The following is a 17,573-nucleotide window of genomic DNA, read 5'->3' on the forward strand; positions in this document are numbered from 1 at the left end:
ACATGATGGCAGATACAGTATTGTTGCGGTGAGCAAAGGGATAGCTGTCAAGGGCCGTTGAGGTTGGAAACAAGGAATTCAACCCTCTCTCCTCAAATTTACAGTAATCTCTACCCTGCCCAAAATATTGCTGCATCTTCTCCTCAGAACCTAAAGCCTCAACTGCATATTGTTTACCAAGCCCAGACTGCATACCTTCCAGGATTCCAGAAACCCTAAATGCTCCCTAGCCAGCAGTCAAAAGCTTCAGGTTTTCTCTACCAACTTTAACAATGTCATCAATTTCTGTCAATACAAAAATCTGCAGCACACAGAAACCTTACAATTTAGGGCAACATAAAATAGATGGAATATCATATAAAAATAAATTAAACCAAAGATGCCACTACAGTACACTAATTAGACTAGACTAGGTGGAGTGGAGGGAGTGGGAGAGAATTTGGGAAAGGCAGGGCCACATAACAGTGGGTTCCTTTATTAATTATTATTTTTATTGTTACCATAAGACCAGGAGCCCCAGTTAAAAACCAGGACCCCATTTTGTTAGGCCATTTTTAGGTTCTGTAAAAACCCAGAACAAAAACATGGCCCTGCCCATGTTATGTTTGATGTGCCACACACAAAGTGCCTTGATTATATATAATTTAAACAAGAAAATTTAGGGAATTTGGAATACTAGACACTTGTTTGATTCCCAGACATGTAATAACGATTGAGGCTGATTGTTCTCATGAGGATCTTCTACTATGGAAGAACTGTTCTTGAAAAAGAAAAGAAAAGAAAAGAAAAGAAAAGAAAAGAAAAGAAAAGAAAAGAAGGATTAAATGCAAAATACAAAAAGAAGGAAACAAACAAATCCCCAGAGATGCAAAAAGCTTGAAATAACTATTTCTCCAATTTAAATTATGTACCGCATAGCAAATTATAATATGCAAGATGCCACAATCTCATGCCCAAGATAGAACAGATTTAGACTATCCTACATTCAAGGTAAGTTTTATTATTAAAAGATGCAAAAAATTAACTTCATGCAGAACATAGGACTTCCTTATAACTGTAAATAATACATGATAAATATTCTACAAAATTCCAAGAGGAACATCTACTGACAAGCAGGATAGTTAGAGTATGGAAACTATAAAAATGCCAGACAACTAGTCCAGGAAACTTAGGAAATGTGGAGAGAGACTGATCACGAAAAGACAAACCTTTTGATGCAAATTTATATATAGCATCACATGCTTTAGCCAAAACTTCCTCTTCTGGAGAATTAAGCATTAGCACCACTGTTGCTGCTTTTTTGCTTTCAATCGATAAAGGATCAAACTACAAACACAAAAGAGAAGAGAATTTTCTGAGTTGTACTAAGCCTTATTGTTCAATGCAGCAGCCCACTATATATATATATATAATTTTAAAATCAGACTTAATTCAGTCTAAGATTTATAGGCCGGTTAGATATGTTAAAATGGGTTTTCAATAGGATTCAAGGACATTACTTTTTCATCTTTCCTAATAACAGCTTGAGTTTCTGCTGAAAGATAAGAGGGAAAAATTCACCTTTAAAATTGCTGACTTAACACAAAATTATAAATTTGGTGAAACTTATACAGATGACACATGCAAAGTTTTATTAAAGTACTTACCAGCAATAGTTTCAAAAGCAGAGATCCTAGATTGTTGTCAAATCAAAAACCACTAACCTCCTTCAGAGCTGAGCAGAGTGAGTGAGTATCACAGTTTCAGGATAGCTGCACCTATATCCCCACACCTCCTGCATCTATATCCTACCCAGCCAGATCTCAGATCTCTGGGGAGCAAGCCATTCTGCCTAAAGGCCAGCAGCACCTGTGTTTTGCTTTCTCTCCAAGGATTATGAACAGTATATCGCCAGCAGTTACAAGTTGCCAAAAAGCTCTTTCTAAGCAAGCACACTTATTTTTAAGGCAAAAGGATTACATCGAAAACACAGTAAAAACAATAATCAGCTTTAAACCCACTAAACATACCAGGAGTCACCCATCAGATTTATTGGGCTCTACAAGGCCACAGTCTTTCCAACCCTCCCCTAAGGACTGGGGTCCCCATTGGACAAAGGGTTCTATCCATTTGCTGGATCAGAAAGAAGGTCCTGAGTAAGTTCAAATCCATCCTTTTTATATCAAAAGACCTTTTTCTGTTGGTCTCTGAAACGCCGTGTTTGAACTAGTCCATGCAAGTCTCCTTGAGCGGGGGGTACCTCCCTGGAGATGTTTACAACCTGAGTGATTCACCTTAATAACTCCCCACTGTTTTTGACTCCTACAAGAGCTGTGATAACTCTCCCCTCTGGAATTGTATACAATCCCTGGCCCACAATGATACATAACCTTAGTACAATGTGATCCCCAAAGATATTACATGCGGTTGCAATAACAGTCAGTGCGTTTTGCAAATACCCATCTGATAAAATGGGTGAAATCCTGGCTCTACTGAAGTCAACTGACACACCACTGAAGTCATTGACTTAAATGAGACCAGGACTACATCATATGTGATAACTCTGGGAAAATCTTCAAACTTCCTTGTATATCCAGAAAGTCCTGAAGACAGCAGTAACTATATGATTTCATCATGCAGAAGAGGTGAAAATATTCTGAGAGGTTTCTGTAACTCTGATGCTGCAATAGCAGCCACTGAGCAGCATGTGGGGAGAACTCTCTGAAGAGCACACCCTTGTAAGGAGCCCATTTACTCACATGGTGCATGGGGAATAGGATTTTGCCGTGGTGCACATTCTGCTACACTGCTACATTGCGGTAGTTTTTTAAAAATAGCACAGGAAGGATCAGTCTATCTTCTCCCAAGATCCCTTGTTAGACACCTGCTCTGCATGATCTTATGCTAGCTGGAGCAGGACCCTAACACGATCTCTGTTCAGATAGCTGGAAGTGGTACAAGTGTTCATTTCCATTTCTGACCTCTCTCATACAGAAAGAAACCTTCCCTCAAATCCAGCTGCTCTGACCCTCTTAATAGACTCTTTGAAACTGACATAGCTTGAGAAAGGGCAATTTCTTAAAAGGTCTTTTGTTCTTTATTTAGACTGAAGCATTTCTGAAGACTTTAAAATTCAACCATGAACAAAAAATAAGCTTTTTTTGGCTTTAAAATACAATTTTTGTGACTTTGGGAAAACAGGCTTCTGTCCCAGTCATACCACATTCAATGACTGTGCCAGAGCATCTGTGTTAAAGGGACTAATATATGGCAGACTGCTAAAGTCAGGAAGATTTTCTAATGCTCATATATCAGAGGGGTAGCCGTGTTAGTCTGGATCTGTAAAAGCAGCAAAGAGTCCTGTGGCACCTTATAGACTAACAGACCTTTTGGAGCATGAGCTTTCGTGGGTGAATACCCACTTCATCAGATGCATGTAGTGGAAATTTCCAGGGGCAGGTATATATATGCAGGCAAGCTAGAGATAATGAGGTAGTTCAATAAGGGAGGATGAGGCCCTGTTCTAGCAGTTGAGGTGTGAAAACCAAGGGAGGAGAAACTGGTTCTGTAATTCTCCTACATATAATGCTCATATGTATTTTTATTTAAAATTTAGTAAATTAAAGCATTTAAAACACAAATAATTGCATATCTAATATACGTTATATGTTGTGTTAGTATTAGTATACTATTAAATATATTTGTGACGTTGTGTGTGACGTTGCACCCCATACGGCTTCACGGAAATATGCTTATGAATGTATATATGATATAACTGGAATATGTTTTATGCTACATATGCCATGTAACATATAAAGGTTATGGTCTATTGAATATATTCATCTTATTTGTCTGCATGTGTCATTGTTGTATTCGAAGTTATGAATATTGGCTGTGTACTTGCTTGATTTCTAAGTAGCCTTAGTAAAGCATTTGGTCAGCTTCTTGAGAAAGGAATGTGCAAATTAAGTGCCCAATCAAGAAACACTTAAAGGACAATGAATCTTGGAAGGCTCCAATCCACATAAGAAGTCTACCTGACGTTCAAGGTAGCATGTAAACAATGGCTGCTGCCTGCAAAAACTGAGTCACACATGGACATGTGACTTGCCCATGTGACTCCAAAACTCCATCCTGGAGCAGGACTTTGCATAGGAGAGAGGAGGGGGTCTCCACCCACAAGAGAAAGTCCATTTAAACCCCTGGAAGACCCCTCCATTTTGTCTTCAGCTAGCTCCATCCCCCAGGATACCTCAGAGAAACTGGAACAAAGGACAGTAACCGCAAGGGGTGTGAGTGATTGCTGGAGCCAGATTAGAAGGAGGCTAGTCTGTAAAAGGAAGCTTACTGGAACACCTCTGAGGCTGAGGTTTTATCTATATTCAGTTTGCTTACTGTATTAGACATAGAGTTGCACATTCTATTTTATTTTGTCTGTTACTACTTGAAAACACTTAAATCCTACTTTCTGTATTTAATAAAATCACTTTTTACTTATTAATTAACCTAGAGTATGTATTAATACCTGGGGGAGGAGGGAAACAGCTGTGCATATCTCTCTATCAGTGTTATAGAGGGTGAACAGTTTATGAGTTTACCCTGTATAAGCTTTATACAGGGTAAAATGGATTTATTTGGGGTTTGGACCCCATTGGGAGTTGGGTGTTAAAGACAGGAACGCTTCTTAAGTTGCTTTCAGTTAAGTCTGGAGCTTTGGGGCATGTGGTTCAGACCCTGGGTCTGTGCTGGAGCAGTCTGGCATGTCTGGCTCAACAAGACAGGGTGCATGAGTCCCAAGCTAGCAGGGAAAGCAGGGAAGAAGTAGTCTTGGCACATCAGTTGGCAGCCCCAAGAGAGTTTCTGTGATCCAACCTGTCACAATATTTATACCATATAATTACACACCTTAAACCATTTACTATTTGTGTTGCTATACTAGTCTTTCATGCCTTTTTATACTACTAATACATCAGAGGTCCATATTGCTAAATAATCCTGAATACTGAGGTCACCGAATGTATATACATAGCTCATCAGCCAAGGATATCACTTAGGTCCAGGTAGATTACTCAGATCTTGCCCTGAACTGCAGGATGTGCTAAAAGAGGGCAGATGAGGGCACAGGAAGCTTTTTGTCCCCTCTCCTCAGTGTACATGTGCAGAAATAAGGCAAAATATGCTCCTAGGAACCAATCCTGCAAACTCCTCCTCAAAGAACTAGTCCTTACCACGTCATTAATTCCATTGGCTTCGATGGGGCAACTCACATGAGTAAAAGTTTGCAGGACTGGCCCCCTAGAACTCCTTTGAATGCTGTAAGGGGATTGCTTGGCAAAGGCACCTATCTGTGCTCTTGATCATCAAGGAGTGTGGTCAGCTGGCTTGACAAAATGGCCCAGCAACCCCCATATAGTTCATGCTGTGATCAGCAGCAGGCATGGGAAGTAGTGCAATTCATTAATCCTCACAACAGCTCTATGAGGTATGAGCATAGTGAGCCAAATTCTGACCCCAGTGTGCAGCCCAAATGGCAGGTCAGTGTGCTGGGGATCTATACAGGAATCTTTTCCCTAGGCTGTAGAGCAGCAATACAGCCACTCCATGGCCTCTACAACAGCCTCACTGCTGCAACGGCCCATGCAGTTGGTTCACCCTACCTGCCTGACAAATGGTCACTGGACAGTTGAGGATCTCTTGCCACACCTTCACTCCTCCCCATCCCAGCCAAAAAAATCTCTTTGTGCTGGGACATAGGAAACCTCTATAGAGAAAAGCTAAATGGTAAACACAGGATATAACCATTCTGAGAGTCAGACAATCCTGTCCCACCCCACCCCTTTCCAACTGCTGGATCAGGGCCCTTTGATGCAGTGGAGATTTAACAGATTAATGTCATATCCCTCATTTCTACTTCTACTAAGGTGACTAGAAAGCAAGTGAAAAATTGAGACAGGGAGTGGGGCGGGGGGGAGGACAGTAATAGGTGCCTATATAAGAAAAAGCCCTAAATATTGGGACTGTCCCTATAAAATCGGGACATCTGGTCTCCCTAACTTCTACATTTATATTTCAGCTTGTAAAGGTTTGGAACCCTGTAGGGTAAAGGGCTCTATATACTGTAAATGTAAACTACTGATCGAGTCTAAGGCCAGAAGGGACCACTGTGATTATCTGTTCTGATCTCCTGTATAACACAGGCCATGGAACTAATCCGAAATAATTCCTACAGCATATCTTTTAGGAAAACATCCAATCTTGATTTTTCTTGGATTTTGGTTTTGTAATTTTAAATAATTGGGCAGGTGCTAAAAGTTTGTCTGAGCACTTTTTATTTTAACTTGAAAGGAAATTAATAAAAATCTAAAATAATACTCCTTGTCCCTTTCTACCTAGATGTGCCTGGAGGATGCATCTGTGCCACAGCCTCTGCACTCCCTCAGGAGCTGTGGCTGTGATTTGGGCTTCCTTGATGCAGGCTACATAAGGGGGAATTCTTACTCCCTTCCCACATTCCTGTACAGCTGCATTAGACATAGCTTTGAGTGACTTCTCTATAGCTTTAGGTTGTGTGTGTCTATAAACATTTGGTTAGGCTAGAAGGCAAAGATATAAACAATACTGGAATAAACCATAACCTCACTTTTTCCTGAAACTTCAGAATGGCTTCTTGAAATTGTCATGGGCAGCTGCAGACCCTGCAATGGCATTAGGCTTTGAACAGAAGGGTGGTTTACAGTTAACATTCTAATGAGCCACCTAGTGAAGAGGGAGGGCCACTTTCAGCCCTGGTGAAAGCTGGAGAAACTCCACTGACTTCCAGAGTTGTGCCTGCCTATAAAAGGGATGAATTTGGCCCAAATATTTAGCTATGGTGATGAAGTGGTAGATACAGAATTCTAGATTCTGAGGCCAGAAGGGAGAATTGTGCTAATCGAGTCTGACCCATAAATAAATATTTATTTCAAAAAATTCAGTCCTGATTTAAAAATTGCTAGTGATGGAGAATCTACCACAACTCTTGGTAAATTGTTCCAATGGTTAATTACTCTCACTATTTCAAAAATGTACACTTTATTTCCAGTCTGAATTTATCAAGCTTGTACTTCCAGCAATTGGATCATGTTATACCTTTGTCTGCTAGACTGAAGAAACCATTATTAAATATTTGTTTCCCATTTAGGTTCTTACAATCTGTAATCAAGTCACCACATAACCTTCTCTTTGTTATGCTAAATAAACTCAGCTCCTTGAATCTATCACTATGTTTTCTAATCCTTTAATCATTCTCATGGTTCTTCTCGAAACCCTCTCCAACTTATCAATATTTTTCTTGAATTTTGGATGAATCTTGAATGAAGGAGACTGAACTGTTTTGCATAGGGGGAATTGGTCTGGGCATAGGACCGGACATAGGTTTCAACCAAAGCGCATAGGGCCAGCCACCAGAAACTTCTTGATACCAGGGCCTGGGTCTTGAATAGCCTGAAGTGACCTGCCAGAGAAGCATCATGTCAGATTCATCGGACTTGCTGTCTTGGTCACCTGTCAGGAACATAGATGTAGAATACAGAATTCCATCACGGAGAGTGAATGTCAAGGCAGTCTGGGCATTGGCACTGTCTGGGGCTTAGTAGAACTGAACTGCAAGGGGACTGTTGTGCACCAGGAAATGTACAGAGAAGAGCAGGTCATGATACCTGAGATGAAATTTGACAGTTTGAGAACTGTGGATAGAGTTTCTGGGTCTGATTCACAGTACTCCCCCTTTTCAGGATAATGCATTTGCCTTCCCATTCCTGGTCCTGGGTTGGTAGGTCACCACAAAGTCAAATCATGTGAAGACGAGGATCCAGTGGGCCTGTTGCTTTAGGTGCTGAGCCATCTTCAGGAATTTCAGATTTTTGTGCTCGGTGAGGACTTAGATTGGGAACCTGGTACCCTCCATAAGATGCCACTATTTCTCAAAGGCTATTTTGATGCCCACTAGCTCTTTATCGAGGATGTCATCATTTTTTCTCTGCTGGGATGGGCTTGTATGAGTAAAAAGCACAAGGGTGAAGCTGACTATTTGAGGCTGCCATTTGGGAGAGGTCTGCTCCCGGCCCAAAGTTCAAGGCACCTGTTTCTACTGGAAATGGCCAGCCCAGTTTGGGGTGAACCAAAATAGGGGCTGTGATGAATTTCTGCTTACACCTATGGGGGCAAGAAAAACACACTCCCTTATAAAGGGGGCTGTGATTGGGACCACCATCCCTGAGAAACCCTTGATGAACCACATATAGAAATTGGTGAAACGCAAAATGATTGCAGCCCCTGGGTGTCCCTGGGGGTAACATCCAGTTGATTGTGACTGTCACTTTGTGTGGGTCCCTGGCCAACCCTTCAGGGGAGATGATGTAGCTGAGAAACTCTACTGTTGACCAGAGTCTCCTGATAGACCACGGGGCTCATTGGGAGTAGCAGCTAAAATGGCAGTCAGAGATACATCAAGGGTGGATTTGAGACTGCTGCCAATCCAAAAGGGCACGAAGAAGCGATTGGCCCAGCCCAGACCCCCTTATCGGGGTTGGTGTTTCCTGACCTTGAAGCTGGTCTGACCTTAGCAGGGCATCTCAGGGCAAAGTATCCGCTGCACCCATGTGACCCTAAGAGCATCCTAATATCAGAGGGCAAGGGGTTCACCGGTATCAGGTAATGAGTTTCATCTGGATTGACTGGTTCAGTGTATCTCAATTCACATATGTCATAATCTGCATCTAATAGCAGTCATGTAATATGTCATTGGAAAACTAACTCATTGATCATTAATATTCTTGTGCGATGTATGTACATAGTATAGATTTAAAATTATGGATATATGCTGGAATGGTGATTAAAATGTGCTTAAACCAGGCATGTTGGGGGAGTTGGTAAACAGGTCCGCTCTAGACAAAGGAATGTGTATTTGCTTCTCTGACCAGGCCAGTCGTCATGCAGAGACAATAAAGGTCCATTCACATATTAGGTAAACAAAGCTATCAAGAAGGGAAGGAGACAGCTTCCAGCAGGCAAGAGAAATTTTATTTGAACTATAAAAACAGGGCATCTGAACCTCAAGTGATAAGCAATTGAATCAACTGATTGCATACAATATTACTGCATTACAAATGTTTATTGAGAGAAGTGTTTTGTGAAAGCTTATGACAAATTGGTGATTAATATCATTGTAAAATATATGTATTAACACTATATACAGAATTATGGATACTCTTTGACATCAGGCTTTACAAACACAGGGAGAAACAGGTCTCTTCCAGAGAAAAGGGAATGTCATACCTATACTAAGCAGGACATCATCCTGCCTCTTGAAACATGGTCATTGAACTTTGGAAGATACAAGCAAAGCCAAAAGCCATCTTTAGCATCCATGACTACACAGACATAAGGGAACAGAACTCTTGCAAGGTGAGAAAGATGGATTCTTCAATCATGGGAGGTTGAAGTCTCTGGAAATGATATATAAGTGAGAAACCTGCTTAGGCAAAGAACTTTCATCTAGAAAGACAAGGGAAAACAACCCCATGACACCCCACAATATAGACAGAGGCCCAAAGTTTGGTGTTGATTCGATTCTTCTCAGCCTCAGACTGGTGCAGCCAGGTCTAGTCTATCTGCAGGAGTTCCAGTTCCCAGCGTAGGGTAGGTGGCTGAGAAGTGGACGGCTGGGACATTGTCAGGGCTCGAGAGGAAGGGTTATGTTCATGACACTGGTCAGTAACGCAATGTCAATTCTGATACATAGGTCGACCAGATCATCAAGACGGGATGGCAGCTCGACCTGCACCAGTTCGTTGTTTATACCATTATTCAAGCTAATATGAAACTGATGACGCTGTGCAGCCTAATTCCATTCAAGTATCAGAGTTACAGTGTTAGTCTGGATCTGTAAAAGCAGCAAAGAATCCTGTGGCACCTTATAGACTAACAGACGTATTGGAGCATGAGCTTTTGTGGGTGAATACCCACTTCGTCGGATGCATGCATTCCATTCAGCATCTGCAGAGAGGCAACAGAATTCAGTAGTGTATTGGGGAGCTCACTGATATCCCTTGCTGATGCATATCAAGCACTGCTTCAGCAGTTTGGGTGCAAAGAGAGGGGGAGTCACCAAAGATAAGTGACATTTAAGACATAGTCTTAATGAACTGCTGCAGCTGGCCCAGAAGAGGGCTAGACTGTTCCAAGAGTGGGGAGGCCCAGACCTAAGCCTCCCCAGTGAGCAGACTAATAATGAGCCCCACTCAGGCCTGGTCTGTGAGGAAAGACTGGGGGTGTAGCAAGAAGAGAAACCAGCACTGTTTTAGGAAACCTGAGATCTGACAACGATCACCACTAAACTTCTATGGGAGTGGAACTTTTGCCTCTCTGGGGGAGGAATCAGGGTTGCTGGCGAAGCCACCTGGGCTTGTAGGGCAGCATTTGTGCCTGCAGATGGACACCTGTGTCTGCAAGTTCTATATGACCCCCACCAACTCTGCCAGAGAAAAACTGGCCTGAGTAGGGTCCATGCCAGTGAGGTGGGTCCCTAGCCTTTCTATTGGTCTACTCAAACTGTAGCTGACTGAGCCATAGGCGGTCAGGCCCTAGTGGTGGAAGCAAGAGTTCAACCTACTGGTTTGAGCTGGGTACAGAGTGAGCAGAGTCCAGGAAATGAAATGAGAGTCAGTACTGGCGGGACAGATGCAAAATGCCAGAACTGGAGGGTAAACCAAAGTCATAAGCCAGAAATCAAAGATAGAAGTTGGAAGCGGTAGGGGAGCAGAAGCTGGAGCAGAAACTGGAACAAGGGCAAGTTCAGCTCCACGGATGGTATGTGCAGGACCAGCTCCAGGCACCAACGGAGGAAGCAAGTGCCTGGGGCGGCACATGCTAAGGGGCTGCATTCCGTCCATTCTCAGGGCGGCAGTCTGAGCGGCTTTTTTTTTTTTTTTAGCTTGGGGCGGCAAAAATGGTAGAGCTGGCCCTGGGTATGTGTTGAGCAGCCACTGATCTGCTGTGAGGCCAGGCTTATAAACAGGACTGCTAAACCAGCAGGCAACCAAGGTTTGTGGCCACTCTGTCATTTCCAAGGCTGTGTAGCTGGGCTCATTGGTTCCCTAGCAGGAAAGTTAGTCAGGGAGCAGGCCAGCAACTTCCCTGATGTCTCCTAGATGTATACATTTACGTTTAGTCAAGTTGGTTGACACACACCTACACTCAACCATGCACATTGCAACTGGGACAATTTGACCCACACCAGTATTGTGACTCCCTGTGTTAAGCAACGTCACTGCTCCACACACACATCGTGAGGATGCTACAGCCAGAATGGTTGAGAAGATCAGGGCAAACCACGACCTACCAATATACACAGACCTCTTTGACCATCCATGAGCGTGCCTGTCGTCAAGGCACCCTTTGTGAGACAACCTGTTCTACCCTGATTTCTCTGTGATGTCAATATGACACAAAGAATGGTCTTCAGCTGACATCAAAAACCAGTCTCTTATAAATGACCCGACCATTTGTGTGCCCAGCTTTGATTTGCAATGTCACTCGTGAGCCCTTCTGAACCAATTTCCAGTGGGCCAAGGTCAATGGGCAGGCCTGTACACCTGGGGCCATTGCAAGGATCCCACATGCAGCGGTGGCCAAAAACAGACAATGTCTCTCAGCAATGACGATTGCCCTTTTATCACATTTGATGGTGGGTCTGAGGGCTCTGCACTACGCTGAGGCTGCTGCAAATTGGCTTGGCAAGCTCCACATTCAATAAGAGGAATATATTCAAATGCATACTGTTTACTTGAACCCAGCTTACTAAGCAAGCCAGATCATTCTGTATCAGTGACTTGTCCTCTTCATTATTTATCACTTCCCCAATCTTCGTGTCATCTGCAAACTTTATCAGTGATGATTTTATGTTCTCCTCCAGGTCATTGAAAAAATGTTAAATAGTGTAGGGCCAAGAACCTATCCACATGCAACCCCACTAGAAATACATCCATTTGATGATGATTCCCTTTTTATGGTTACATTTGGAAACCTATCAGATATCCAGATTTCAATCAATTTAATATATGCCATATTGTTCTAGTTTTGTAATCAAAATATCATGTGGTGCAAAGTCAAATGCCTTACAGAAGTGTAACTATATTACATCAACATTACTACATGATCTATTTTTCATAAACCCATATCAACTGGTATTTATTACATAATCCTCATTTACTTCTTTATTAATCAAGTCTCTTATCAGATGCGCCACTAACTTGCCCGGGATCGATGTAAGACTAACAAGCCCATAATTACTCAGGTCATCCCATTTACCCTTTTTAAATATTGGCACATTACCTTTCTTCATCTCCTAGAACCTCCCCAGTGTTCCAAGACATTGAAAAGCAACATTAATGGTCCAGCAAGCTCTTTTAAAACTCATGGATGCAAGTTATCTGGACCTTCTGTATTATCAATTTATTACTTTGTTATTATCATCACTAGAATATAGAATTCTAATTCTAGAATGTAGATTGTTAGTTCCCAAAAGACACAACGAATTAAACACAAATATTGAGACCTGAGACTTTTCAAAGTGGAATAAGTTTAAAGAAACTATTTAATATTTTTTACAATAATTTACAGTACCAGATATATCAATATGTTGTTCCTCCCCCTTTGTCTCTGTAATGCAAAGGATAATATAATCTGCATTGCTATTCTTAGTGCCTCCAGGGAACAAATAGATGACTTTCCCACACTATCAATTCCAGTCCAAAAAAGTTCTAAGACGTATTACTCCTGCCCAAAACATTTCTGTAAATGAATCCTATGTGATCTTCAGAGAAATCATTATTTTATAAGAATATATTCCTCTGAGGCAGGCCTGATTTCAGATCAAAATTTACAAATTGTAAATTCAATATTCTAATCTAAATCTATGTGGGTTGCTTGTAAAATTTCCCCCTTGACAACATTTCTAGGACAGCTCAACTACTAGAGTCCTATGCTTGAAGATAGAGGTAAAGCTTGAATAAAATACTGGAAGTCCATTGGGTTCAATAAGCAACCACCTGCCCAATGCAAAGTGTGTATAAAAATTAAATGAAATTTTAAAGCACTGCAGTTCACAGGTTTCTGTAATTGAGATGGATGACATTTCTAGCATCCCATTAGAGACTACAAACCTAACAGAAGTGGAGACATCAAAGCATATTATGGTTTTCTTAGAGATGTTTCCTATGGAGCATGGACTGTTTATTATATTTGCTCAGAGCGTTACATAATAGGGCCCCAACTGGTTGTGGCCTTTGGACACTCCCACAATATAAATGTATCATTTATTATTTTCTAAACATTAATGGAAAAACGTACAAGGAACTCAAGATACTATTCGCCATGAAGTCCCTAACAGTTTGGCCATTCTGTTTTGATGAGTGCTCTAAATGGGTATTTTCCATTTTTCAATAAAATTCCACTGTTTCCTAGAAAACTTGCCAATCATAAGGGAAGCAAGCAATGTTTCTGCAAGTTTCTGGGTTGTAAAACTTGGAAGGAAATTGTGTTACTCACATGCTGCAGGGACAGAGCCAGGCACCTATAACTAAGCAAAATTCATCAGATTACTGGGATGGACTGCTGACACAAGACCTGAGCCAGCACCCATTGACTTCAATGGACATTGGATCTGGCCCACGGTGGGTAGTGGAAAGAGATGACTCTATCAGCTCTAAAAAGAAAGCCATGAAAGGGGATCCCGCTAAGGCACCAATAACCAATGAAAAGGAACTGAGGAGCTAAGTTTGGACCATGTGTTCCCTTCCACAGTGTACAGGAGAGCAAATAAAACAGCAGCAAGACTGAGGGAGTAATGGAATCAACACAGCATTCTTCCATTCTCCCCAGGAGCCTATAAAAGCCCCTCCACACAACTACTCTGAGGTCCAGACTTGCAAGCCTGTAAGCAACTGGCAAAGCCAGGAAGCAGTCACTCTATGTGGCATGCTTTCTATAAAAATTCAGTGGATTTTACATGTGATGCGCCATTAACTCTCATCCATAGCTTCTACCACCTCTCCCATCTTTCCCCTCAAAAGAGGAATACTTCACAGCAACTGGAGACACACCCAATAGCAGCATGACTCCTAAAGGACCCATGTCACTAAGGGAGAGGGGGAAATGGGCAGCAGTGCGCAGAAGCTGACTGCAGATAAACACAGAATCCACAGTGCTAGAGCTTGAAACATCTTTAAATCCTTGAGGTCTGTGCAGTAACAAAGTCATCCACACTGCTACACAGCTATCCCAATTGAGATGAGAATGTGCCAGTCTCCACAGTTTGAATGCCATGGAGTTTTTGGTTCTTTTCCTCTTCCTCTGATGTTTACAGTGGGAGGGGAGCATATAGACCTTAGAGAAAAATGAAGCTTGGATTGTTTCAGACATTACTGTTTACAAACCCCGCCAAAGATAACACTCTTCATAAAAACAACACATGCCTGGTCATTGTTTTGCATACCATCCAAAGAAAGCAGAAATGGGATCATCTTTATGAGACATTTTTAGAATGCATGTGGAAGTTAGTGGGAGTAAGGGACTGTGTAAGAAAGGTATGATTGGGGCCTATAATTGTGTAATATGTTCATTTCACAGCACATAGTATTTTATAAACATACCACATCCTTGGGAGGTGGCTCCACTTCCTTCTTTACTTTTTTACCCATTCTAAAAAACAAACAAAAAAACCAAAAGCAGTTAATAAACAAGTAAGTGACCCTGTGTGTCCTAGGACCTAGTTCACCAAGCATGTTGTACAGAAGCTTTTAAGACAGGCTCTCCCACCTGTTTGTCCCACCTAGCCAGTCTAGACAAACCTTAGAGGACTCTTTTGCACGGAGCAACAGTAATTTCTTTGGCTGAAAGTCATCCCTTGAAGACAGCAATTTTATATTTGTGCCACAGAACAAACTTCTTAACACTTGATCACATTTGGAGAAGCTTAAATGCCAACAAAATATACCTCAGAAAAGTGATGAAGAAAGAGACACTAGATGGGAAGGCAATGTGATACTACAAAGTCAGATTGTAGAGGTAGTTGTTGTTCGCATATAGGAAATATATTAAGGATTAATTTTTCTGTAGGTTTAGGTTCACATGAATGCACAAAACCGTGTAATCATTTATCACATGAAAATGGGCGTTTAGTTGCATAAATACATTTTTCCATGGATGGCTGCAGTAATAACCCGTACAAATATAGACAGGCAATTCTATGAACATACACTGGCAATCACGAGCAGTGGATAACAACACTCTGGGTATGTCTACACTATGAAATTAGGTCGATTTAATAGAAGAAGTTGATTTGATACAGTCGATTGTGTGTGTCCCCACTAAGCGCATTAAGTCGGTGGTGTGCATCCACAGTACCAAGGCTAGCGTCGACTTTTGGAGCGTTGCACTGTGGTAGCTATCCCACAGTTCCCACAGTCTCTGCCCATTGGAATTCTGGGTTGAGCTCCCAATGCCTGATGGGGCAAAAATATTGTCGCGGATGGTTCTGGGTACATGTCATCAGGCCCCTCTCCCCAGGGCTGGCTCCAGGGTTTTTGCTGCCCCAAGCAGCAAACAGAAGGGGGAAAAAAAAACTGCGATCGCGATCTGCAGCTCTACCACCGCCACTTCAGTCTTCGATGGCAATTCGGCGGCTGGTCCTTCACTCCGAGAGGGAGTGAGGGACCCGCTGCCGAATTGACACTGAAGACCTGGACGTGCCGCCCCTCATCACTGGCCGCCCCAAGTAGCTGCTTGCTGGGCTGGTGCCTGGAGCCGGCTCTGCCCCTTCCTCCGTGAAAGCAATGGCAAAAAAAAGTTTCTCACCTTTTTTCTGGGTTACCCATGCAGATGGCATACCGTGGCAAGCATGGAGCCCACTCAGCTCACTGTCACCGTATGTCTCCTGGGTGCTGCTGGCAGATGCAGTACTGCAGTGCTACACAGCAGCATCCCCTTGCCTTGCCTTGTGGATGGCAGACGGTATAATATGACTGCTAGCCATCATTGTCGTCCCATGGGTGCTCCTGGCCGACCTCGGTTAGGTTGGTCGGGGGCGCCTGGGCAGACATGGGTGCTCCTGGCCAGCCTCGGTGAGGTCGGCTGGGGAAGCCTGGACAAAAATGGGAATGACTCCAGGTCACTCTCTTCTTTAAGTTTCTTCTAATGGAGATTCAGCCCTGCCTGGAATATGATGCCATCTCATAGACTCATAGACTCCAGGACTGGAAGGGACCTCGAGAGGTCATCGAGTCCAGTCCCCTGCCCTCATGGCAGGACCAAATATTGTCTAGACCATCCCTAATAGCCATTTATCTAACCTACTCTTAAATATCTCCAGAGATGGAGATTCCACAATTTCCCTAGGCAATCTATTCCAGTGTTTAACTACCCTGACAGTTAGGAACTTTTTCCTAATGTCCAACCTAAATCTCCCTTGCTGCAGTTTAAGCCCATTGCTTCTTGTTCTATCATTGGAGGCTAAGGTGAACAAGTTTTTTCCCTCCTCCTGATGACACCCTTTTAGATACCTGAAAACTGCTATCATGTCCCCTCTCAGTCTTCTCTTTTCCAAACTAAACAAACCCAATTCCTTCAGCCTTCCTTCATAGGTCTTGTTCTCAAGACCTTTAATCATTCTTGTTGCTCTTCTCTGGACCCTCTCCAATTTTTCCACATCTTTCTTGAAATGCAGTGCCCAGAACTGGACACAATACTCCAGCTGAGGCCTGACCAGTGCAGAGTAAAGCGGAAGAATGACTTCTCGTGTCTTGTTTACAACACACCTGTTAATGCATCCCAGAACCATGTTTGCTTTTTTTGCAACAGTATCACACTGTTGACTCATATTAAGCTTGTGGTCTACTATGACCCCTAGATCTCTTTCTGCCATACTCCTTCCTAGACAGTCTCTTCCCATTCTGTATGTGTGAAACTGATTGTTCCTTCCTAAGTGGAGCACTTTGCATTTATCTTTATTGAACTTCATCCTGTTTACCTCAGACCATTTCTCCAATTTGTCCAGATCATTTTGAATTTTGACCCTGTCCTCCAAAGCAGTTGCAATCCCTCCCAGTTTGGTATCGTCCGCAAACTTAATAAGCGTACTTTCTGTGCCAACATCTAAATCGTTGATGAAGATATTGAACAGAGCCGGTCCCAAAACAGACCCCTGTGGAACCCCACTTGTTATACCTTTCCAGCAGGATTGGGAGCCATTAACAACTACTCTCTGAGTACGGTTATCCAGCCAGTTATGCACCCACCTTATAGTAGCCCCATCTAAATTGTACTTTCCTAGTTTATCTATAAGAATATCATGCGAGACCGTATCTGGAGGCTTCTGCCTCAGGCTGCTTTCCCAGTCGGCAGTACTGCACTGTCGCACCTACTCCAGCCTACCCCTTGCTCCCATGCTCATGAAGCCTGGACAGTACTAAGGAGCAGTTCAACTATAGGCTGAGCAAGTGAAGAATGGTGGTAGAATGTGCCTTTGGATGTTTAAAAGCTTGCTGGCACAGTTTACT

The 17,573-nt window shown here is 42.6% G+C and overlaps 1 protein-coding gene across 2 annotated transcripts in view; it reads right to left on the reverse strand.

Moving 5' to 3' along the window:
- ARMC3 (armadillo repeat containing 3) overlaps positions 1 to 17,573 on the reverse strand; it is a 91,627-nt gene that overhangs the window by 64,674 nt on the left and 9,380 nt on the right. For both annotated transcript variants that reach the window (XM_050937372.1, XM_050937373.1), the window contains 2 exons: positions 14,670 to 14,718; positions 1,209 to 1,326 (listed from right to left, as the gene is read on the reverse strand). In XM_050937372.1, the coding sequence (XP_050793329.1) occupies positions 1,209 to 1,326; positions 14,670 to 14,717 (166 nt within the window). In that variant the 5' untranslated portion in view covers position 14,718. The remainder of the gene's footprint in view (positions 1 to 1,208; positions 1,327 to 14,669; positions 14,719 to 17,573) is intronic.

Source organism: Gopherus flavomarginatus, chromosome 2, assembly GCF_025201925.1.
Source record: "Gopherus flavomarginatus isolate rGopFla2 chromosome 2, rGopFla2.mat.asm, whole genome shotgun sequence".
Lineage (NCBI taxonomy): Eukaryota > Metazoa > Chordata > Testudines > Testudinidae > Gopherus > Gopherus flavomarginatus.